This window comes from Bipolaris victoriae (genome assembly GCF_000527765.1).
Source record: "Bipolaris victoriae FI3 unplaced genomic scaffold scaffold_35, whole genome shotgun sequence".
In the NCBI taxonomy this organism is placed as follows: Eukaryota; Fungi; Ascomycota; class Dothideomycetes; order Pleosporales; family Pleosporaceae; genus Bipolaris; species Bipolaris victoriae.
Genome location: NW_014575357.1, coordinates 84,042 through 107,991, shown reverse-complemented (window position 1 = coordinate 107,991; position 23,950 = coordinate 84,042). Strand labels below are relative to the sequence as shown.

The window sequence follows — 23,950 nt, the reverse complement described above, 5'->3', positions numbered from 1 at the left end:
GGGGTATGAAGATGGAAAGAGATTGCAATGTAAAACAAGACAAGAAGCTGGAGTGGTAGCTTTAGAGTGGCAAACCCCTTCCTCCTCCTTCACGCCCATGCTCTCTCTTTCCCTCATCTACTGCGAGATGGGCGAGTCAGGCGTCACGGGATCGACATAGTACCTGTGTCCAATACTCCGTCTAATCTTCTCTCTCCTCTTCTCTGTGCGCCGTTCCTTGATCTTCTCTTTTACTCCAGATATTCCAATGTATTGAACATGGTACTTCTTCAAGCCTGGAATGCTCTTGCCTTGTCTCCATGTGCCGCGGCGACGGCGAGACTGCTCGTATTCGATTGAGAGGTTATCGGGGACAGACGAAGTGCGGCGGAGATCGTGGTTAGAGCGGCGTTTGGTGATACGGCCACCACCATGCCGTCCCAAAGGTTGCGTAGGAGCTTGAATGCCGAGTTTGGGTGAGGATGAGGAGCCATCACTAGATGACCGAAGAGACTGGGCAATATGTGGGGGAAGATTGACATGGTGTCGGCGTTTATTCGTGCCGTGGCGCTCAACACCAAGGGAATTACCGATGAGGAAACCACCCGACCCGCGAAGGCCGCCCTTTAGCTTTTTAAGAGTATTGGCGCGTCTTGGTGCTTCTGGTTCAGGTTCTGGATCTTCAACGTCGCTTGTGTCGCCTCCTTGTGGGAGTCTTTCGTCTTCCTCGCCATCATCCTCACTGTCGGAGAATTCATCCCAAAAGCCGCGTGGACGCCAAAAAGGATGAAGTGTGCCGTCCTCGTCGTTCACGGTGGAGGCTTGTGGATTACGGTACGCGAGTTTTTCCTCTTCATTATCGTCACGCGCACGACTGGCCCCTTTGCGAGTCAACAGCGGTGTAATGAGGTTATCAGAATAACGGCGCGCTCGCTGCAGAACAGACAAGCGGCGTTGTGGATTCGAGTCGGAACGACGAGGCGGTCCAGGTGATGGAGCCATTGGCTTCTCCAGTTCCTCCATGGGCGTTGGAGGGATAAAGTTAATCATAGGCGGCTCTGGGGGTTCTCGAGGATTTTCAAGCGGTAACTCAACAGGGTTACCATGTAGAGGATCAGTCTGCATTGGAGGGGTCGAAGGCTCGAAAGTCAGGGTCGGTTGCTGTGATTGTTCTTCATTGCTGTTTTGTCGACTAGTCGCAGGGGGTGATACCACGGCTGGTGTAATACGGGGATCCTGCGCGGTCAAGTGTGAAGCTCCGGTCACTTGGCGCTGTTCCTGCAGCATCGAGTTTCCACGAGCAAGCTGTTGCACGACTAGGAGAGAGTTGTTGTTGTGGGGAAATATGCTCACAGCAGTAGCCTCAGTGACTTCGACAGTGTCGGAAAACTGAGAAAACGGGGTGGATTGAGAAAAAAGATGCCGGGCCATGGCGTGTTCTTCGGTCCGTGAAGCTGAACGTGAACCTGACCGATCGAAGCTGATACTTCTCTGGTCACCCGACCAACGGTGCCAATCGGGCGAGGCTGAGGAACGGTCCAAGGGGAGGGAGAATCGCTTTGGGTCCCAGGAGCCTGGTCGTGATGAGCCCGGCCTTGACGCGCGAGAGGCTGGTCTAGAAGGACGCGAGCCTTGTCGCATAATGGGCGATCCATCCTTGAGGGGCGGGAATTTGTTTAGGTTCTCCAGGGTAGCAGGGTTGGGGTTGGAGGCAGCAACCAGAGTAGCGCCTTCGGCGGTCTCGCGGTCCCCAAGAAGACGTCGGACCCGATCAAGCATGGCAGATGGCACCTGGGCTTCTTCCACAGGGTTACTTGTACCAATAGAGACGTCGCGGTCAACAGGCTCTTCTGTACCCGGACTGGACAGCTTGGGAGGGTCATTTTCAACTCCAGTTGGCAGATTCGGATCAGTGACAACAAGCGACTGTCTCACTTTTCTCGACGTTGGTGACATTTGACGTGGCTTTGGCGATATAGGCGGCGATGGTGCGCTTGGAAGCACAGGTGGCTGAGTGAAAGGGTTCTTTTCCTCATGCGGGCTTGCAGAAGGCAGTATTTCTGAAAAGTTACGAGGTTTCGAGGACCGAATCGTGCGTCTTGCAGTTTCAGGGGCAGAGTTGATGCGCTTGTGATGGCTCCCACTCAGCCTCGCTGCTGCACTGTGTCTGCTCAATATGTCGGCCGCAGGCTGTAGCACATGGCGGACAGACTCTTGGTGCGCTAGGGTGTGTGCTGAGCTGTCAATGGTCCTCTGTCGCAGTGACAATGAAGGGGACATGATGCGATGCGATGATGAAATGTCTGACACAACACTGCTTCTGCTATTCCGGTCAGCAATGCTTGTCCTCTTGTGCACCAAACGATGGACCGGGGCGCTGTCGGCCTGCGATACAATGGAACTGCGGTCTGAGTGCGTGAGGGAGCCAACATCTGTCGAGGAGCTCATGTCTCTCCTGTATGCCATGTTCTTGCCAGAGTGTCGCAGGGTTTGCTTCCTTTGGGGCGGCGTGACTATGACCTGGGCCGACACTACAGTGGAGGCTACGGACGCAGTCGAGAGCCGCTTGCTGCTGGCCTCGCGCTGCTTCTCTGATGACATGCGCCTGTTTTCAGAGGGCCAGCCAATGGATTGCGCAAAGTTTTCGACGGATGGCGTGGTTGGACTGCTGTGGCCGACTTGGACGCGTTTGCGCAGACTCGAGGCACGTCGGGCTCTGGTGGGAGAGGGCGAGGCGGTTTCGACAACGGTGACGGCAGGTTCGGGTGTTTTACGAGGAGATTTTGATTGCGGTCTGCGCTTCTTCCGGACCGTGACATTGCGCATCAGCTCTGTGTTCCATTCGCGGTCTGGGATGTCGTCCATGGTCGGGGTTACCTTGTCGGGGGTTGTATCCACCGTACCCACATCTTTGGCTGTATCCACCTGTTTAGTAGGGGTAACGGGAAAGGAGGGAGCTTGCAGGGAAGTTGGGGTGACATCATTCTTGTCCTGTTCAAAAGCAAGACCGAGTCCGTGGTCTTCTTGGACGGTGCTGAGCCTGTCAGTGGGTGGTGTTGCACAGGTGCTCTCTTCGCGGTCCGAGGAAATGGGCTCTTCTCTTGCCGTCTGGAACGAGGTGGCTCGGGACGAGGGATACGTATAGAGTGGCGGGCGCTCGAGGGTGGCGTTGGAGCCTTCAGAAACGTTTCTTCGCGGCGGACTTGGATCGGGTGTTGGTGGGCTTCTGGCATTGACGGGGGTGCTAAGGGACGACTTTTGTGATATAAGAGAATTTCTCACGCTGTCGGCATGGGGTGGCGGCTGCTGCTGCTGCTGCTGCTCGGGGGTGGGAGAAGATTTGCCATCTTGAGAGGCCGTGGGTGGTGTGGGCGGGAGGCCGCTGTCTGCTCCATTCAGCCCTCCCGGTGAGGCGAGCAGGGTGCTATCCTGGCTGCAGACGGTGGAGTCGCTGTCGTCGGTAGATTGTGACGTATACGAGTCGTCGCGCTCGAGGGATGGTGGGAGTGGACGGGTTGGGTCGCTGCGGCGCGGGAGCTGTTTGGACTGGCGGAGGTTGGGAGCAGCGTTGAAGGCCGACTCGAGGCGGGCATAGACGCTGGGCGCAGGTTCAGCCATGTCGCAATAAAGAGGGCGATGGTCGGTCGTCGTGTGCCTGGTGGTGGACCCTGGTGGCCGCTGCAAGGTGGCAGTTGGTCTGGCTTCAGGACGAGGCCATGGCGTCGGGGCGCAAGAGGGCAGGGGGCTCGTGGTTACGTGTAACGGCGGCGGCGGCGTCGGTCGGGGGCCAGCGGTGCCTGGCGGCTATGTAGGGGGCCGCGATGGCAGTGCGGTTGGCCGTGGGCTCTGGGGAGGAGATGGTGTGGTGGTGACGCAGGTAGCCTTGAAGGTGCAGCGCCAAGGCCGGCGTTCACGATAGAGGACAGCGGGCGCACAGCTGGGCGAGGGTGGGTGGTTGGTGAGGCGGTGAGTATAGCGGCAGGCGTTGATGCCGTGGATGCCGATGGAGTTTTTATCGTCGTGGCGGTTGTCGCCGTCGTGGCAGGGAAGCGGGGCGGTCGAGGAGGAAGAATTGCAGCCAAGGGGGACAGGCGACGGTGTGCGTGGGTGGGCGAGGGAATGCAGGGCAGGGGAGCGGAGCGACGCTGTGCTGTGTCTGTGTCTGTGTGTCGATGCACACACAGACACACACAGATTGGTCTGGGCATGGCATGAATGGCGGCTTGCATGCCGTGCCATGCCATGCTATGCTGTGCTGTGCTGTGCTGTACTGCGTGGCCCGCCCAGTCCCGCTGCGACATTTACCTACATGTTATACTTGGTATACAATTAACCCAATGCAATTCAATTCCCCTCCTCTCTTCGCAGGTTCATGTCTAATTGCCCATTGTTGCTCTCGACACTCACTACTACGTCAAGTAAATACACCCTGTCGTTGGGCGTGGAGCGGCTGGCGGGCGCTGACAGCATCAATCAATGCCCCCAGCACCTCCGTCGTCTCCTCATTCGCCTCAACCACGACGCCATCCCCTTCACCCCAACCATTCTGCGTCACTTCCATGCATCCCCCTCTTTTCCCTCGTCCCTTGTGCACACCCCCTTACGGCTGCCCGCATTCACCTTGAATCATGTGCTTTCCATCTCCCACCCCAGTTCCAGACCATGCCCTCTCTCCTCTAGACTCGGGCCAATCGGGCACGCATACATAAGTACATGTATCCTCCCATGTCCATATCTATGTCCACGTACAGCTGGCCATGGCCTGCATCTACCCCCTCGACTCTCTTCGGTCCTTCACTGCGCAAAACTCTGCAACAAGCTCCAGGCTTGTGCTCGTGTGGCGTCGCGCCATGGCAGCCACAGCATGATGTTGCTGTCGCCAGTAAGCAATCAACATCCGGCACTGAAATTTCATCCAATACTAGCCGACAGACTTGCATATGTCGACATTGTCTTTTCCACGTATCAGCCTTGTACTACACCACCACGTAAGCCCATACTCATCAACACCACCCCAACTCAACTCCCCACAGCTATGACAAGACAGAGCGTCACAATGCCACAATGCCACCATTTTTCTGTCATTAGAGCCTCAATACCTCATTGTTACAATCTACAAGGATGCAAGTGACGTCAGAGCAATCAATGCCATTCTCATCATTACCTCTAATCTTTATCACTGTGGATCCTAGCAACCTCCAACACGGATATAGCAATGGCCCAGCCAAGCACTGCACACAACACCACACCACACACACATACCGTTTCATTTTTGTACTATTTTTTCATTACATGATTTCAATTCTTTTCCAAACATGCATGCCATCGCAGTCACCCAATACGGTCCAATATCTAATATAAAAGCAATCAATCTCCCAACCCCCTCAGACCCCCAAGGCCATGACATACTCGTCCGCGTTAAAGCCTGCTCCATAAACCCAGTCGATACAAAGGTTCGAGCAGGAACCTATGATGATTACCCAGACTACTATGACCGAGCCCCTAACCTGCCTCAAATTCTCGGCTTTGACGGCGCTGGCATAGTCGAGAGCGTCGGGTCGGACGCTGCACATTTCAACCCCGGCGATGAAGTTTACTACTCTGGCTCGCCCATCCGCCAGGGAAGCAATGCAGAATTCCAGCTTGTAGATTCACGAGCAGTCGCGCTCAAACCAAACAGCTTGGACTGGGGCCAGGCTGCTGCTATGCCCCTAACCTGGATCACAGCCTACGAAGCCCTCATCGAACGAATGGAGATTCAGCGAGGTGAAAATGCCGGCATCCTCATTATCAACGGCGCAGGTGGTGTCGGCAGCGTCGCCAGCCAGATTGCGCGGCATATCCTCAATCTACCCGTCGTAATCACCACAGCATCGCGAGACGAAACAGTCAAGTTTTCAAAGGACGTCGGTGGTGCCACACACACCATCAACCACCACGAGGACATCCCCACCGAGATCGAGAAGCTCAAACTAGACGTCCCAATCAAATATGTCTTCATCACCCACACCCCAACATCAGGCTACCTCGCTCCTGCAGCAAACATCTGCACCCCCTTTGGAAAAGTCTGTTCAATCGTTCAAGACAAGGAAATGCCCATGTATGCTACAGAGTTCATGGCAAAGAGCCTGACGTTTGTTTGGGCTCTGCTAGGTACGAAGCCCTACTACGGGGTTGATGTCGAGAGCCACGGTAGGATTTTAAAGCATCTAGCGAGAATGCTAGATGAGGGGACGGTCAAGTGTCATTGTATGCAGAAGCTTAAGCTGGATGAGGAGGGAGTGAGGAAGGCGCATGAGATTATTGAAGGTGGTAAGGCTGTTGGCAAGGTGGCGCTGGAGTTCTGAGTGTGGATGGTTGTATTGTTTAGGATTAATGCGTTGGATGGTACAGGCAATCTGAAGTGGTTAGATATAGTATTTCAGTTGAGACAGTTGTGTACTAGTTAAACAAATAGAAATTAGGAAAGTTTCCTCAGTACTAAAACTCAAAAACTTTCTATTTACAGTTTTAGAAAATCTAAAAGAGAGATAATGTATCATATGAAACTTGTCTTTAACATCTAAAAAATTTACCCATCCCCTAGCACTATGATAAAAGAGTCTTGGTATTCTAAAGAAACTACCCACTACGCCACCCCTCCATCCAAACAAACACTTTACCCAATCCCCAAAGCACCTCCACTCTTCCCCCTACTTCTCAAGCGCATACCAATTCCACAACCCCACAAGCCCCTCCTTGCTATCCCCCAACACCGGATCCTTATCCGGCACAGGCACCGTCCAAACATGCTCCCTCCCCCTCTCCCCTCCAATCTTAAAGTCCCACACACCCCCATACGGATACGCCCCCATCATCATAAACTCGCCCTTAATCGGCACCGCCTCAAAGAACCTCCTCCTCTCCTCTTCAACCTCACCATTTACCACCGCCGCCCTCCCCCCCGCAACATCCGCAGGCTGATGAAACGCCAATTCCCCCGACTCAGGTCGCGGCGCAAACGTCTTATGCGCCACACCCGCTGGAACAATGAAAACATCGCCGATTCCCGCCTCGATATCTATACCGCCTTCCTCACCCTGCTCGCCTCGCTCCCCAGGCGCATACGCACCCGCCGTCCATCCGGGCGCGTCGGCAACGCCAAAGCGGATGGTGGCGCCCTCACCCGATATAACCGTCATGGCTTCGTGCGTCGTCGAGTGGTAGTGGGATTGGATGTCTGGTCCGTACTTTGCGATCCATTGGGTTTGCCACCCGTTTTTCGCATAAACATCTAGCAGTTGCGTGGGTGTGAAGGTGCGGCATGTCACGGTTTCTTTCAAGAGGCCTGGGTAGTGCAGGAGGGGTTGGGGCGAGTTTGGGATGAGAGGGGTTGGGGGGAGGGTGTAGGAATGCACGGTTATGGGCATGTTGGGGGGATTGGGGGAGAATAGGATTTGCGTGTTTTTGGCAGGGTGAGGTAAGGGTAAGAAGGTGGTTTGGTTGATGTGGTGGTTGTGAACGGGTAGGATTGCCTGAATGGGATGGTTGCGGCGCGGAAGTGACGTAGGGACTTGAGCATTTTGGAGTACAGGGACATGGGTATGGCTTTGTGACTATCCGTCTTTACATAATCATGTTCGTCTTATGCCTATAAAAACTAAAAAGAATAGTTAGTTATCCGATTCCTGAACAACGTTTTAGCATTAAAACGAGTTCTTTCAACTTCTAAGATGCAGAGAGGAGTTTTTAAGTTTTAGTGTACTAGAATAAGCTTTCTTTGTTTCTTCTTATTTAACCGCTACACTACTTCTAGGCTGTAAAATACTGTATCAACTATTTCAGCGAACTACCGCATATTTAATAAAAATCTATCATCACAAAACATGCGATTAAACAAGCTCTCAGCTACCCACAAAGTCCACGCTACGACCTTCATCCTCAACATACCTTGTTCCATTACTATGACACAAATACTACTAGAACCGTTGCATATCTACCATAAACTTAGTTTAACTACTCTTACGTATCACGAAAAAAGGTGGGATCTTGCACTTACGCAGTACCAGCAATGAACAACGGCACCGTATCCGTTTTGCCCAACATCGATAACATAGCGATGACGAGCACAGTTGCAAAAAAACAACAACTACCATGCGACTCTTCTCTCCATCCAGTAAGCTGCAGACCAGAACCGGTGCAACGAGGACGGTGACGACGATACACGCGATGAGAAAACGTGTTATGAACGCGCTGTGTGAAACGTTGAAGATGAAGATGTTGGAGTCGCGGGAGATTGATCGTTTTGGTCCCTGGTCCCCCCCCCCCCCCCATTTAGTACTTTACTGATGTCTTGTGAGAAGATTATGCAAAAATCAATGTGACATCAAAAACAGCTAATGAGCGATGCTATATGTGACCTAACCTTTTTAAAAAAACACTCAACCACAGATATAATGCAATTTTTTTTTCAATCCAGCATTCCAATGCCTCCACGCCCAACTTCTTTCTCTGGCCCAAGCGTCATCAAATCACGGTCTCGGGATAGATACCTCGCGTTCGTTGCGACCGAGACACGCAGTGTTACTAAGAAAGTTTCTCAGACTCTAGATGCTGCGGTGGGATGCGTTGGTGAATGCTAAGAATTATCTTTTCCTCATTGCACAAATGCATCCAAGTATATGTCCATCAGCAGCACCTCTCCGCCCAATTACTACAGTTTTCTTCTTCTTTCCTTGATAACGACGATAGATGGTGCAATTAACCATAATCTGCTAATCTTGTGTCTAGTTCGGCCAACAAGGCAAGTCTTTTTGCTGTTTTGATCCAGTTCGACTGCAACTGAGGAATATTTGGGGCTTGCTCGTCGTAATCGGTGGTCTCAAGTTGTTGCTCGAGGAACGATATTTTGTCCTGCTTGAGTAGCAAAAGTCGGGCGCGTACGGTGGAGAAACGGCGGCAAATGTGGAAGCAGCTGTCTGCGGCGATAAGGGCGGATAGTTGTGGGTGCCCTGAACGGTAGTCTTCGACTAAGGACAATTATTAGATACTCGTATGGGGCGAGGGTTGCTGGAGATGAGCGAATTACTTTGGCGTTCAGTCTGCTGCGAACATGTGTTTGATTTCAAACTAACGAGGGCTTTTATGCGGTTGAACAGTGAGTGGTATCGTTTCGGGCTTGGCATATCTGGTGTAAATGCTGTAGATAATTAGCGATGCAAAAATGAGTGTCGGGATATTTGTAGTTTCCTCCGTTGCTAGGACTGGCTAATTCGATATCTGCAGCTGTATAAACCTGTGCCATGACCGAAAGTTGTTGCCCTAGAGAGTCTTTCCAACTAGTACATTGACCTGTGTAGGAAGAAGTATTTGAAATTACGTCCCTGCGTGGAGTGATGTTTCAAAGTATTCTTCTTGCATTATTATAGGCAGCCACTAGACGTCGAACACCTGGGCACCGTTGGCTATAGCTTGCATGAATTCACTTTGCCACGTCTATCTACCCAGCCCTTTGGCGTCGTCAGCCGGCTCCTTCAGCCTCCCCGCTCCATTGTTTCGTTTTGCAATCTTCACGGTAATTATAGACCTAAGATGGTAGACTACTATGATAATGATCGACTAAGATATATCGACTTTTGAAGATTTCAGTCAGGCTGCTGCTGGGATTATATATTACTAGCGCGCGTATCCTATCCACGACCATGACTTCCGCAGGAGTTGTTGCCTTCACCTACTATCTACATAACCTATAGACATACATAGCCATGAGTCTCCTCGAGGAGTAAGCGTACGCTCATGCATCTGTAAACGCTTTAGCATTATTTAGGGATGATGTGCTGTCTCAGTTTGTAGTTGATGACAAGCCTATACGCCCATGGATCAAACTGTCAGGCGCTGCGCTGACTATATATACTATCCTGTGCAGAGCATCAGCAGAACGCTGATTACTCGTACCTTTTTGGTTGTTGCAGCACAGTGGCACAGGGCTGAGCTGCTAACACAAACAAGGCACCAGCGTACGTACGACTGAAACTCATGTCGGAAAACTGTCTTTAACTTTGACAGAGTCCTTCCTTTGAACCTGAGGGTCGAGTATTCATCAAATTATCCGAAACAGCAAAAGATGGGCACTACCTTGTCGAAACCTTTGATACTGGGATGAGACAATACACAATATGCCTCAACGATGGATAAGGAACGACTGCTCTTGGCGGAAAGAAGTTTATGGGGGAATCTCTATTGCCTGGTTAACAATTTCACTTCTCAAGCTCGCTCTGTACTATGCGCTACAAGAAGTTTTTACAATAAAGTCTTGAGTCGATCAATACTCGGTATTTCGTGACAGATTCCGATTCGAATCTGCGAGCTAATGAATCGAATTTCGTATTCTTTTGATGTACTCTGCCATGCTCGAGCGGGAGCCATTGCTGCGCCCGGTCAGCTTTGGAAGGAGCTGGGAAGCGAATGAGGTTGGTTGGCTAGTGATGAATATCTGTAGGACATCCTGGTAGGAACGTTTTGCGCCTTCAATTCTTCTGAAATCTCCATCTCTAACTCGCATTCATCCACTTCATAAGGTGGAATGACTATGAATCTTCCTTCTCCTTCTGATAGTATGTTCATGATTTCCCAACACGAAGTAAGGTTCGGGATTGCAAAATATAATGGTGCGCTGGAAAGATTCTGGACACGTGTACTGATGTGATTAAATTCACCGAGTTGTAGCATTCCATTTTGACGAGCCGTGCAGTTACTGACGCTCTCAGCCGTGATTTGGAACTTTTTGATCTATTTGGTCGTTTCGGCATGATTCCGGATTGCTTCGAAGTATCTGAATGCGCCAAGATGTTCCAGCAGGGACTCGATCTCATATACTGCTGAAAATAGGACTGATTTAAGCATTCGAAAGATATTACGAAGCGAGCAAAATTCGAATCAAGTACCGAAGATATGGTACAAGCTATCAAGGCATTTGTGGAATGCTCGATGATATCCAACCGTCACAATTACAAAGAAATATCTGCAAGGTTCAGACGCCTCGATCCAGAACTAGAGGCAATGCTTGATAGGCCCTATGATAGAGGGCTGTTTGAACAGATCGTCGAACCACTGCGTACACTTTGGATCACGCTACTAGAACTCGGACAAAGTCGACGGTGGCATGTCGTGTCAACTAATACTCACATTGCTCGATATCCAGACAGTGATCTTGAAGTGACTGATAGTTTGGACGATGTCGTAGAGGGAATTGACCATTGGCAAAACTATTTTCCTGACAACTCTATGGTCGTTTCCTGGTACCTTGGCCTTGTAGAACGCCATGCCGCCAGATTCCTAGCTACTGAAAACATCAAAATTGTAGATCAACTCATGAAAATTTTGTCATGGATACGCTTCTCGTTAAGAAAATACCTGGAGGATGAGATGTTAGCTAAAAAGTTATGGGAGGTTTGGATAAAGTGCATGCAGCGCTTCTGTAAGCAGAATGCAGACTTCCGCGATCTTCATCGAGCAGTCAGAATCTACGATAAGGTCCAGGACGAATACTGCGTTGATAATGCAAGAATTTTCTATGAGACTTTGAGGGATGAAGGGATTTCAGACGACGTGGTGTGTCTTGGTCTTCATAGGGCAACGATGACTCTAAGGAACAGGACTATTGGCACACTTGTCAAAGTGGAATCATCTTTGACAAAGACGAGTGTGGATACTACCAAAGTAAGGGTTCGAACATCGTTTAGTGTACAGTGACTGATGAATTTAGGTTACAACTACCGATGGCTCACAAACGGTTAACGAAACTTCAATAGATCTAGGTGGTGACAATAAGGCTTCTATTACCTCAAACATGCGGACGGCTAAACTAGTCAGTAGACTGGCAAAGCAAGGGAATAAATTGCACCCGCGTTATTGGGCCCCGTATGTTCATTTTGGGTTATAGCACCTTTATTCCTCTAGATATCACTTGGAGTAGATCATTTGGAGTAGGGTCAGAAATGATAGATAGAGATACAGAACCACACTAATCTAACTACGAATTTGGACCTACTGCTTTAAGTGTTATCGACGGACCTATGACGAAGATAAATCTAAAATGAAAAAGGCCTTGAAAACACATCATGCCAGCCGCCTTCAACAGATCACTTCGCACCAGAACCCCTCTCTGCCCCACGATGCACCATCGTTCTCTTCCGCTCCACCGCCGGGTCCAGAAAAGGCGACGGCGTAAGCAGAGGATTATACGAGACCACTATCACCACTGTGTCAATACTAACACACCAAAACACAACATACAATCTTACACGCCGACATACCTTTTGCTTTATGCGGCTCGGTGTCAAATTCTACTTCACCCCGCGACTCAGCCGTATTTTGCACCGACGTTGACGTCAGAGGTGTAGTAGCTTTCTTCAAGGGCTGCTTTGGGAGGAGTGGGTGAGGCATTGGGATCTTGAACGCTTGCCCTTTTATATATGTGTATATATTTGCTTCGGGGATAGCGTGCGGAATATCGGATAGCAGCAGCAGTAGTTTCTGCGGCCCGCTGCACCTTTATGATCCGTGGTACTGGTACAACGATCGAGTTTATGTTTTTTGGGGTGACGACGCCAAGGGCGGGCGTGAGGTACGTAGTACAAGATCGATTGACATGTGGAGCCGCGGGTACGTGCCGAGGGTCGGCGGAGACGCTAGACCGAAACAGGAGGGGTTCATGCTTTATCGGATGGTCATGATGATGTAAAGATTTGGATATGCACAATATCCCATGTTTTGGGAAAGGTTGACAAGAACGCGTAATCAAATTTCAGATAGAGATTCAATATACGGGAGCAAGAGACAATTGTCAGAAGTCGATAGAGACTTCATTGTTCGTGATATTATTCTCATAAGTAATGGTCCAGTCCTTCCCGTCCTCGAAGTCATGGTGGTATCTACAATCCGCTCTTCTCGTTCTTCTCGTCGCGTACGCTCAAAGTATCGACTTTCTCGGCATCGCCAATCTCCCTGCCGCCCATAAAGTTGCTTTCCTTCATGTTGTTCAGTGCGTCTTCCTGTTTATCGGCCTTGCGGAAAGTCATCCAGAAACCAATGCCACCACACATGGCAACAACAGCGACGGAACCGTAGTTCCATACCAGCAGAGGATCTTCAGACAAACTGACAAAAGCCTGGCCCAGCGCGGCGGAAAATGCAGAAGTGGATAGGGCGATAGCCTGAATGGTTGACTTCATGTTGCTAGGGGCCTTGGTGTAGGCGTACTCAAGCTTGGTGATGGATGCCATAATCTCGGAAAAGCCAATCAGACCGTATGGCACGACCTGGACCCAGACGGTGATGTCGGCGTTGCAGTCCTTGCGTGTCTTGCTGAGAGCGTTGATGTTATCTCCACATGGGGACATCTTGTAGATGTAATGCTGGGTAACACAAGCGGACACCATAGCGAATGAACTAAGCGCAAATCCAGCTGTGATCTTCTTGATAGGCGAGAAAACAATGCCTGCCTTCTGTAGACCGGGGTAGATGACGAAGTCCATAATTGGAATCAGAATGATGATGAACAGGGGGTTCAGCTTTGAGATGATGTCGTTTGGGACGTTACCCAAATTCATCGTGTTTGCCTGAGAAACAAGGTTGCCCGTCATCTGATTGTACGACAACCAGTACAGCGGAAACCAGACGAAAACCTTGCAAGCAAGAATTCCTCTCTTTACTTCATCAACCCAGGCATCGTCAAAAGTCATCCAATCTGGGACGGGTTGATTGTTGCGGCGAAGAACGGATGGTTTGATCCTCTCCCAGAAACCATCATCCTTGAACGTGTTCTTGCGAGGAGAGCTCTTGATGCCGAATCTGATAAGCTTGAAGGCTTTGCCCATGACGGATCCGGTAGGTGGCGCGAGCTTGTAGTGCTTCTTCATCGCGATTAGGATAATTGGGCAAAGGAGGTAGCAGATTGTGGGAAGTGTGTACGCCCTGTAGTTATCGTTAGTGGATGTATAATGAGTTACAAAGAAGAGGGAACGTACAGGTAGAAAGAGTGGAAGTGCTCTGTGTAGACCATGGCAATGGATCCGGTGATAGAACCACAGTTGATGAGGAAGTAAAAATAGAGATAAATGCGTGCCGAAGTAACTGCAGGGCAGACAATTTCTTTCTGTCCGTTCTTGCGAACGCGGACATAAGCCCTCTGGTTCTTGTATTGCTCTGCGATTAGGGGCGAGATGTTACTCTTGAACCCACCAGTGCCGACGCCCATGATTACGAGGCCAACCGAAAAGATGGAGATGGCGACTTTGGGCTTTACGATGACCGGAGGAATTGCAGACAGAATGAGGACGATGTGACCGATGATAGCAATGATGTTGGAGTACTGGATGGTTTTGTAGCGTCCCCAGTACTCATCAGCAAGCCAGGCACCTCCAAGAGGTGTGATGTAAGACCAAAACTGGTTGAACATAGTCAGTCCCGTACTGGCACGCTGACCCATATCGAGCGCTCCTGTAAGGAGTTAGTAAAATAATTCATTCGCTTCCATAAAGTTAGACTTTACCAGAACCAGGCTTCTTGAGAAATCCAGCGCCTGTAACTGAACCCGGGGGCAAGGGCTTCTGGATGAAATCTATCGATTGCAATTAGCAAAAGTTGTAATCAATTAACGTATGTAACTTGGTTTAAGCTTACTGACGAAGACAGCGCTGGTACCGTAGTAACTGAAGCGCTCGACAAACTCGACAACAGCAACAGTCCAAGCTTGCCATGGGATCTTGCCGGCGACCCTGGGGAGAGTGGCCCATTCTTCTTCAGTAGGGTACGGAAAGGCATTGGTGCCGCTTGACATGGAATCCGTATCGAAAGGAATGGGATCAGTCGTCATGGTCGCTCCCTTGGTGATCTCAAGAGACGCCTTGACATCTGTAGTGGTCGCCATTGCGCCGTGAGACGGACCAGTGGCTGGTCTGCAAAAGCAAAAGTGCAAAAGCGCGAGACTCGCAGAAGTGAAGTAACACAACGAGCGGTAGACCTAGAGTCGAGGGATGGGTACATGTGCTCCTTCATATAGCGACAAGCGAAACTACACCTCGGAGCATTAGACCAGACTTTTGCATGGGTGGCACGCGACAATCAGAGCATTCCACTATGGAATTCGCCTCCTGCTCACATCTAGCCCGTGTTATCATAGCCATTGCATCCAGAAATGGTACCCATGACCCACGGCAGCTCGGCTAGTCCGGTCGAAGGATTCTGGTGCAAACTATCAGGCATGCTGCCGCGGTTAAGCGCGCTGTTGGAGGCTCCCAAGCCCGTTGTAAGACGCATCATGGAGATAACATAGGAATGAGGGACGGGGCTGGGCGTTGGATTGGCGCGGCGGAAAGGTTCAAAGAAGAGATGCCAAGCGGTGCTAAACAAGAAAAAGATAACGCAAGTCAAAGCTTCTGCGAGGGGCCGTAGTGCCAAGGTGTTCCCCGTTTCTTGCTCTTGTCACCTACTGATTGCGCATTAGCCTCCCTAAGGTACCCTTCACGAGACAATCGACTGGATGATAGACTACTTTATCCATGCGGGCCAAGGGCTTGGTCTCGGGGCGGTTGGGATAAGCGTTTTGTTATTACATGCCTCCTTCTACAAACGAACACGGGCGGCATGATTGTGGATGGGGCGTAGTTGTGATGGTGTCCTTTGGATGGTGAGGAAGCAGCGGTTAATGTTCAATGGAACTAAAGGTGCGCTGGGAGGGGGGCATAGTAGCGTTGTGTGGGGATCGAGGATAGAACGTCCACCGAAGTCCCACCAACCCGGATTCCAGACTCCAATGTTGTCAAGGTAAAGCGGGGTGTGCATCTGGACACTGTTTCATATGAGGAGCCGTACTAAATAAATATAGACGGGAAAAATTCTATGGAAAAGGTGGTACTCGACGAATATAGACAAACCATGTCTCAGCGAACAGCACACAGTAAACAGTAAACAGCAAAGGATCAACCCGTCAAAAAGTTGTGGCAACTTTAAGGCATACTGAAGCCCGTACACTGTTGACTTCGGGTCAAAGATAAACCAACAACTGCCGATTTCGTATCTGTCAATAGCTAACATCTTTGCGCTGATAGGTAGATCAAAATAGCCACCTCAACTGCAAGACCAGCAGCTATCCGATCACCAGATGCACAGTCACCAGCCTTATTCCAACCGACGGTATTACGGATCGCGTGATCAAATAGGTCACATCCCACAGGTGCCCCAACACATGCAATGGAACAATCCATGACTACAGCCTTTCCATTACTGGGATGCACATCCTTTCCCGCATTGTTCTCCATAGCCCCAGCGTCACGGTGCAGGCCTGGCGTTGTTTTAGTGCTTTAGAATAGTATCACTCGCAGAAAGCTCGCGCCCTACCTTATGTGACGGAGACCCTGTTGACGGATCAATTTATCCCGATTAGAAGGACTCACTTTATTCGCCCTTGATCGACTTTGTAGTGAACACTCTTGCAGTATTGCGGTGAAATGTTCTATTGCCAAAGCTTGCATTATGGTAGGCTTAATGAAATCAAATACAATCGAAAGAATTGAGGGAGAAAGCCTTTGTGCGAATAAAAGCCAAAAAGATCACACGTAGCTAAAAACACGACCATAGGCACGAACTAGATCACAACTTGACAACTGCACAATTTCTTTCGGCTCAAGAATATAATTCGCTGAAAAGATTATAATACACTATGCACATTTTGTCCCTGATTCATCGACCCCTCCTACAAATGCATTCATCCACAAGTGCAAGTGAACGCCCTTGGACCTCAAAACGCCCAAAAAAAAGATATAATGCGATGTGATCTGACTAACGCTCATCCTCATTTTCTTCTCATCCCATCTCCAACTAGCACCTTATTCCCACATCTACTCAAACTGGTTCTCCCGATCAACCCAAACATCCTCCAGCTCCGCAAAGTTATGGAAATGCAGCGGCCTGTGCACAGGGTCGTAGAAGCGAACGGGGGTATCAAGACGCACATGCACGGGCTTCTTCTCGACAGAACCAAATGCACTGCCCATGAAGCTGTAGTTCCAGATGCCATTGTCAGGAACCAAGAAGTATCCGCGAATCTTGTCAGACAGTAGCAACTGACACTTCTCACCGAAGCTGCTGCTGAAGCCGGCGGGGTTGTCGGACATAGTATCCTTGTTCTCAGCGCCCCACTTGTAGCCGTTGGGTGTAAGGGCCCAGGCGGCGAGGGAGACGGAACCGGGGGTAAAGGACACGGTCATGGAAACAGTCTTCTTATCCCAGCTAGCGTGCTGGTTCATCAGACGAGCATGCTGGGTAACATCGCTAGCCTGCATGTACGGCGGCTCATTTCCGCTGACGGTGTGGATAATTCCCAGCGGCTCTAGATTGTCGAGATACTCGTGCCTCGGCAGCTCCTTTGGCAGCTGCACGTCACGTGTGTTACCAACTTGAGGGATCATGACAATGGTGCAAATCTCCTTCACCTGATCATTGTCTGGTGGCGACTTGCCATAGAGGTAGCCCGCAACTTGAACGCGAAGATCGGCAATGGTGATGAATCGCTTGAGTACGTTCTTTGGCATGACATAGGTGAAGTGGCCTTCCTCCTTGACATCTTCAGAGTTGATGTAGATGTTGTTGGCACGAGTACGCAGGTTGGACGTGGCAACAGCCCTGGTACGCCATTCTGTCTTGGAGGCGAAGGAAGCCTGTTCATACTGCGAAGTTGTTGTAACAACCATCTCCTCGCCGTGGATGTTCTGCGTCTTCGTGGTGACGGCAGTCAATTGCTGCTGCTCCTCCTGCTGCTTGTCGATCTCGGCAGCTTGTTGACGTTGCATCGATGGCGCTGAAATCTCCATACCCAAAATGATATCACGCACTTCACTGCTGGTGAGTGACGAAGTGTTGACATTGTTCTTCTTGCCGTAGTCGAGCAGGATGAGATCACGAAGTTGCACTTCAACTTTGATCCAGTCCTCGTCCGTTAGTGAAGGCCAGATGTGATGCTCCTGGGTGATGACCGTCTTGTCAGGTCGCAAGAGCAGCTTGGTCTTGTCCTGGTTGACATGAAGCGCGCGGAGGATCAAGATCAATCTCGAGAAAGCAGTGTATGATGAAATCGTCTTCAACCATTCATCGTAAAGGTTGAAGAGAACCATCTGAGGTCCAGTGGCTCGTAAGATCATGTCACCGAGTTTCTCCACCTTCATAGCAGCTTGGAATGGCAGCTGCAGCTCTGATGCCCGAATAGAGATGTTGGGGAAGTCAAGCAAGTGCACTTCCAGAGGATCGAGCAAACCCTTACGGGTGACAATCAGCTGCTTCGGTTGTTCTTCAACAGGCAGTGACCGAATGAGAGCTGCCACTTCTTCGGCAGTCTTCCATTTGGCCAACTGACCGAGACGCTTCTGACCAGCCCAAACACTTGTGTGAATTATCTTCAAGAACAGTTGACCAGTACGAGGGTTGAAGATGAAGATGGCGCCGTTGATGGGCTTAGTCGTCAAGTTACCCTCGAAAGTCTTGTGGATTGTCACACGATACACATTCGTATCATCAATGAACAGCTGGATCTGATTGCTGAACAGCTCCGAGTAGTTCTGAGAGTTGAGGAATTCCTGAGAACTTTCCGAAGCATATAACTGGAGACCCTTCCTGATACGCTCTCGGAGAACATAGAGAGCTGGGTTGGCCTTCATGATCTTGGCCATCGCTTGCTGAACGAGCTGCTTGAGTCCAGGGAAGTACTGTCCGTAGGCAGAGTAGAGATTGTATGCCAAATCAATACCGATCATGAGACCAGTTGCAGAAGGGTAGATACTCATGCTGTCTTGGGTATAGTCGAGGTACTTTGCGCGCACATATCGTTCAATGTCGTGCGAATCGTAGTCACCATATCGTAGCTGAACGTCAATCCAAAACTTGTTGGTAGTCGTCGCGCTCATAGTGTCCTTGGTATCGTACAACATGGAGGGTGGAGAAACACTCCACTTGTGGCTCGCAAAAAGTAGGATATCGGCACAGGAGCTGTTCATCTTGTACGATTTACGAGGATGGATCGTCTCCTTTTGCACTGTCTCGATGCCAAGAGCCTCAAGCTCCTGATCAAAGACTTGGCACAAATCCATAACAACCGATTCGTGAATCTTCTGCCACAAATGGGCTCGGAAGATTTGGATGAGCGATATCTTAAGAGTAGGAATCTTACCGTGCAAGAAGATGCCCGTAAGATCAAGTTGCACCTGGAAACCTACGTAGACGTTTGCGCGGTTTATGGTGGGTGACCACCACAAAGTGAAGCGACGGTTTGGAATCTGATTCAAACCAGAACGCTGAGCGTTCGTGAGCTTTTTAAACTTCATACTCTCTTCGAAGCCTGAAGCTTTCTCCCAAAAGAGGCCCTCCCATGATGGAAAAGCAGTTGCCTTGAAGAGTGTGTGTTCCAAAATGGTTTCCACACCACCCAACGCTTGGATACAGTCCGAACGGTACTGATTCAAATTCCACAGTTTTCCATCGTGTCTTTGGCTCGTCCACCAGAAAGGATTGCTCTTCATGTGCTGGTAGATCTTGAATTCGGTCCTGGCGCGGAAACCCTTGTCGAAACTGAGCGTACTACGATCTTTTTGGAACAACGTGTTAATACGAGGGAGACCACGGTCCCAGCTGTCTTCCAAATCCTCAAGAGTCAGTCGTCGGTTTTGTTGTTGTGCTTCTTGACGCTTCTGTGAGTATTCCATCCAGACGCGCTGCGAGTCAACGAACTCTGATTCCCACGGGATGATGTATCGGAAGATGTTTGGAATGAGCGTCTCTTCGTCGTGAGACATACCCGCACGGTAGTGCGTGACTCCAGTATCGGTCTGCTTGGACCATCGCTTGTCACTTGTCGGAATGAGAATGTGTGAGCCAGATATCATGCCCAAACCACCCAACTCCTTGGGCGTGTAAAATACTGCAGGAGGGAAACGCGATGGCATCTTCGAGTTTAATCCAATCTTAACACGAGTCTGGATCTTGGTCTCGCACTTGACAATGGTGTCGAGCAAGTTGACAGTTGATACTGCAGCTTCACGGTAGTACGTAAAAAGCGCAATAAGCGTTGTGTTCCACTTGTTAGCAATCTTCGTAAAGGTGGTGGATCCTGAAGACATCAGAATCTGTCGGATGCGGTTGTTGAACTTCTGGATGTCTTCCTCCGTGACTTGCAAAAAGGCGTCGGCGGTACGTTCTTTCGTGGAATTGTCGACAAGCGACCAGACACTGTCCTTGACGGGGAATTCACCAGTCAAGTTTCGGATCTTGGGAAGGATGCGCACTTCGAAACCATTCATGGAAAAGAGCAGATTGGGGTTGTCCCGACTGTAGACACTGGCAAAGGTGTCATCCCATTCAATGGTCGTAACTGACCGCGGCAGTCGGTTCTTGAGATCCCAGAAGACGGCGCGACCAAGGTTCACATCGTGGCGCATCAATCGCATCCTGGAATCACGCGGCCAGCACTTCTTATTCTTGTAGCCGATGACATTCTCAAAGTTGGGATCGGGGTTCTCAGTCAAGAATCGCTGGATCAAGTCTCGCGACTCCTCGGCGGTGAACCTAAAGAAGACCCAGATGCGGTCAATGTACCTTGTGTAGAGACGAATGGGGTGGCGGACCTCGGTCTCCTTGTCCTTGAACTGCAAGAAGTCGTTAGGACTCTCAGGAGCGCCAGCGATCTCATTCGCACGCTGCAAGCCCAACAGCAGAATATCCAAGACAAGACCATAGTACTGGAACACGAATCCAGAGAACTGCAGGCCACGAATCATACCATAAGCGTTGACGTGGTTCATGTCCTTGTAGTTGAGCTGTACGTTGTTCTTGGCTGTGATGTAGTCTGCCAGGTTGTGGTCCATGATGAGGCGCAACAATCGGTTGAGCATTGTCAAATCAATCTTCTCGTAGACCTTCGATAGTTGAGTTTCGATCATGACGTTGCATTCGCCATCCTTGGTCTCCCAGACTTGATCAAGATTGTTGATACCCTGTGCCCATTTGTATGTCAAGAGAGGGGGAACTTCAGAGTCTGAAGGCTTGATCCAAGCCGGGAACAGGTGTCGCTGATCGGCTTGGTACCACAAGTATTGATCAAGATATGCGTCCGTGATTTTCTCCATTGGCTCAATGTCGTATACAGGGTTGATGCTGCTGTAGTTGTCGTTCATATCGATACCAACTTCCTTGAACGCACGTTGCGTAAGCAGGAAGCGCTTGATCCTAGCCAGTGTTGTTCCAGGAGAGTCATATGCCTGCTCGATGAGCGCCAACTCTTCACGCTGGCTCTGATTGAGACGACCCTTGACAGAGTAAGCTTCCCTCAAACGCTCCAACGCTAGAATCAGAATCTTGGTGTCGTGTTTGTATGAGACGCTGGGGAAAGGAATCGGTTGGAACTTTCTGGCTTCGAGCCAATGTACCATGGTCGTGTAAATGGCAACAGCCTCCTCGGACGAAACATAAGGACCATCCTTCATGTAGTTGTGCTGGCGCTCCTGTTCGGCCTTGAGCCACAGACGAGTCAATCGTCCCAGGTTCTTCTTAGCAACAGTCTTGTCAACAGTTGCACCTCGTCGAATGCGCTCACGATTGTAATGAGCGACTGAGATCCACCAATCAGCCTTGCTCTTGACATAGCGCAAGATGATGTTTTCGATAGGCGCTGGCAAACCAGGAACCTTCCAGGGAATGTTACTCTTCCAGCAACGCCATGCTTCCGAAAGATGCTGCAAGACGGTGTTGACCTTGTTCTGCTTGATTCCTTCAGGCATCATGTCCATGAGATCGCTCATGACGGCTGCACGAAGCTCGAGATCAAAGTGTGATTCTACTCGTTGCTTGGTGACAGTCTTTGCGACACCCTTGCTGTGTCTGCCTTCAAACTGACGTGAAAGCAAGTTGCCTAGCCAGCGCTCAAGCAGAGGGATGATACCTCGCATGAAGAACAACCAAACTCTCCAGGCAGGAGCCCAGAAACCACATCCAGGACCCTTACCCACTGGGCCAGAGTTGAATCGGTAGTAGATCAAATGCTTCAGGTCCTTGCAGGATCGAATCTGATGCATGAGCTTATACTTGTAACGGTACATACCAGTCAGTTGACCAACGTGGTTAAAGGCATACAGGATGCCATCAGCAAGCTGAAAGGCGTCAATGTTGCCTAGACGATATTGCACCTGAGCATCAACAATGAGCTTCGTCAATCTCAAGATTTCACGCATCAGATGGAAAGCATTTCCGAAACGTGACTTCTTTCGCTCCTTGGTGGTAAGAGTCTTGACCGGCTTCAAGTTGAAGTTGTAGTCGAGATGCAGATAAGTCAAGTTCTTGCGGTGTATGAGCAGGTTCAGCATGTTGTAACCCTGGCGGCACACCTGCAGACCGGCCTCGACCCAGTCAATCTTGGTCTGTTGGAAGAACTTGGTGCTCTTCAATGTCCTCATAAGGTTTTGCTTGTTTTGTGCTTGAGGTGATTTCTTGTGCAGTTCGTTGAGAACATATGTCTTCAACAACTTCTGGTAGGAGACCCTGACTTTGACTGGCTGGTCTGCAGGTACGTGTTCGAGGTACCATTGCTTGACCAGGGGAACATCCTGCGCCCTGACCATGCGACCTGATCGCTTGTCAAACGGATGAGGTGCCCACCAAAGCGCAATGGCGGAAGCAGTATCTGGTGTAGAAAGATCCTCATCAGCCATGAATGGCTCCACGTCTTCGGGCATCTGGAAATCGTCCTCGTCGTCCTCGTCGGCATCCCCAAAAACCATATCCTCGTGGCTTACGGACAAGTTCTTCGGAGCAACAGCTCTGGAAGAAATAGGATTGATTACAGGATCAAAGTAGAAGGCTGGTAGATCCGGATCTTCTGCGCGGACGTAGACAACCTGCGGATACGAGTACCAAGCCAGCTTGACACTTCGAGGTAGCGAGTTGTAAAGGTATGGGTATGATACACGGTATTCGGTTCGGATGGGGGATCGGAAGATGATACGGTCGATTGCGTTGAACTCGCCAAAGTCCTCATCATTCGGATCAATATCCTTATACAGGGGCTCAAAGCGAGGGCCTCCGGGTATCGCAACATTCAGGGCCTTTGCAGTCTGGAAGCTGTCTAGATCAAACATGTGAAAGTAGTTCTTGTCAACAACTTCGCTGAGAAGCTGTTTGCTTAAGCGATATAGAGTCGCCATCTGAGGGAGATCCAGATTCCAAGTCTCGTAACTAGGACCATTCACATGTGGAGTGTCGAGAAGCGGCCGGTGGTCATAGAACCATTCATACACAGGGCTGTCCTCGTCCTCGTCGAGTTCCAACTGGATGGGTTCCAAAGGCTCCACATCCTCAATGTTCTCCGAGTACGACAGAGGAGGCTCTTCATCGTCAAAGGGTGGGAAACGCATTCGCTTGAAATGTCGGCGGTCGCTCTTCTCCTTTCTCATAGCCAACCACATGGCAGCCCATTGCGCGTGGAACACGGGCTCAATCACACGGGGAACTTCATTCACCAGCGTCAAGCACCCATTGGTGTGGTAGAGGACTTTTACATCACGTCTACTCTCCCAGGGCATGGGCATGTTCTCGAGGAGCTTCAGAACAGCATGTGGCATGAACTTTAGCGCACCGAGATAGCTTCGCTTGTCTGAAGTGAACTTCTTCTGAGATACATCACCAATATCCCTGAAGACCTTGCGCAAATGTTCTGGGGGGAGATCCGCCTTCTGCGTCTCCACAAAGCCGGCCTTGCGCTTTTCGCCGAACCTTTGACGCTGCTGTCTTAACCAGTCCTTCTTCTTCTGGGCAAACTTGGTGATTTGTGGGTCGACTGGTGGGCGCATACCCGGAGGTCCGACGGTACCAGGTGCGCCTGGTGCGCCTGGAGGCGGCGGCGGAGGTGGCGGCGCATATCCAGAACCTGGAGGGCCTGGGGGAGGAGGGCCCGGTG

General features: G+C 50.3%; 7 protein-coding genes across 7 annotated transcripts; 2 read left to right on the top strand and 5 right to left on the bottom strand.

Moving 5' to 3' along the window:
• Positions 1-117: 117 nt before the first annotated feature.
• Positions 118-3,597, bottom strand: COCVIDRAFT_25959 (hypothetical protein; the record flags this gene model as incomplete). Its single annotated transcript, XM_014701886.1, has 1 exon — positions 118-3,597. The coding sequence occupies one exon, from the start codon at positions 3,595-3,597 to the stop codon at positions 118-120; it is 3,480 nt and encodes a 1,159-aa protein (XP_014557372.1).
• Positions 3,598-3,933: 336 nt separating this feature from the next.
• COCVIDRAFT_97094 (hypothetical protein) lies at positions 3,934-4,194 on the top strand (the record flags this gene model as incomplete). Its single annotated transcript, XM_014701927.1, has 1 exon — positions 3,934-4,194. A coding segment is annotated over one exon (261 nt), but the record flags the coding sequence as incomplete, so codon positions are not given.
• Positions 4,195-5,294: 1,100 nt separating this feature from the next.
• Positions 5,295-6,326, top strand: COCVIDRAFT_37098 (hypothetical protein; the record flags this gene model as incomplete). Its single annotated transcript, XM_014701926.1, has 1 exon — positions 5,295-6,326. One exon carries the CDS (start codon positions 5,295-5,297, stop codon positions 6,324-6,326), a length of 1,032 nt encoding a protein of 343 aa, XP_014557412.1.
• A 345-nt stretch (positions 6,327-6,671) lies between these two features.
• On the bottom strand, positions 6,672-7,388 carry COCVIDRAFT_15333 (hypothetical protein; the record flags this gene model as incomplete). Its single annotated transcript, XM_014701867.1, has 1 exon — positions 6,672-7,388. One exon carries the CDS (start codon positions 7,386-7,388, stop codon positions 6,672-6,674), a length of 717 nt encoding a protein of 238 aa, XP_014557353.1.
• A 1,330-nt stretch (positions 7,389-8,718) lies between these two features.
• On the bottom strand, positions 8,719-9,143 carry COCVIDRAFT_15332 (hypothetical protein; the record flags this gene model as incomplete). The annotated part of the gene is made up of 2 exons (XM_014701866.1): positions 8,719-8,987; positions 9,047-9,143. The coding sequence occupies 2 exons, from the start codon at positions 9,141-9,143 to the stop codon at positions 8,719-8,721; spliced, it is 366 nt and encodes a 121-aa protein (XP_014557352.1).
• A 3,747-nt stretch (positions 9,144-12,890) lies between these two features.
• COCVIDRAFT_37095 (hypothetical protein) lies at positions 12,891-14,887 on the bottom strand (the record flags this gene model as incomplete). The annotated part of the gene is made up of 4 exons (XM_014701925.1): positions 12,891-13,932; positions 13,986-14,457; positions 14,510-14,578; positions 14,641-14,887. 4 exons carry the CDS (start codon positions 14,885-14,887, stop codon positions 12,891-12,893), a joined length of 1,830 nt encoding a protein of 609 aa, XP_014557411.1.
• Positions 14,888-16,856: 1,969 nt separating this feature from the next.
• COCVIDRAFT_97137 (hypothetical protein) lies at positions 16,857-23,843 on the bottom strand (the record flags this gene model as incomplete). Its single annotated transcript, XM_014701924.1, has 1 exon — positions 16,857-23,843. The coding sequence occupies one exon, from the start codon at positions 23,841-23,843 to the stop codon at positions 16,857-16,859; it is 6,987 nt and encodes a 2,328-aa protein (XP_014557410.1).
• Positions 23,844-23,950: the final 107 nt, after the last annotated feature.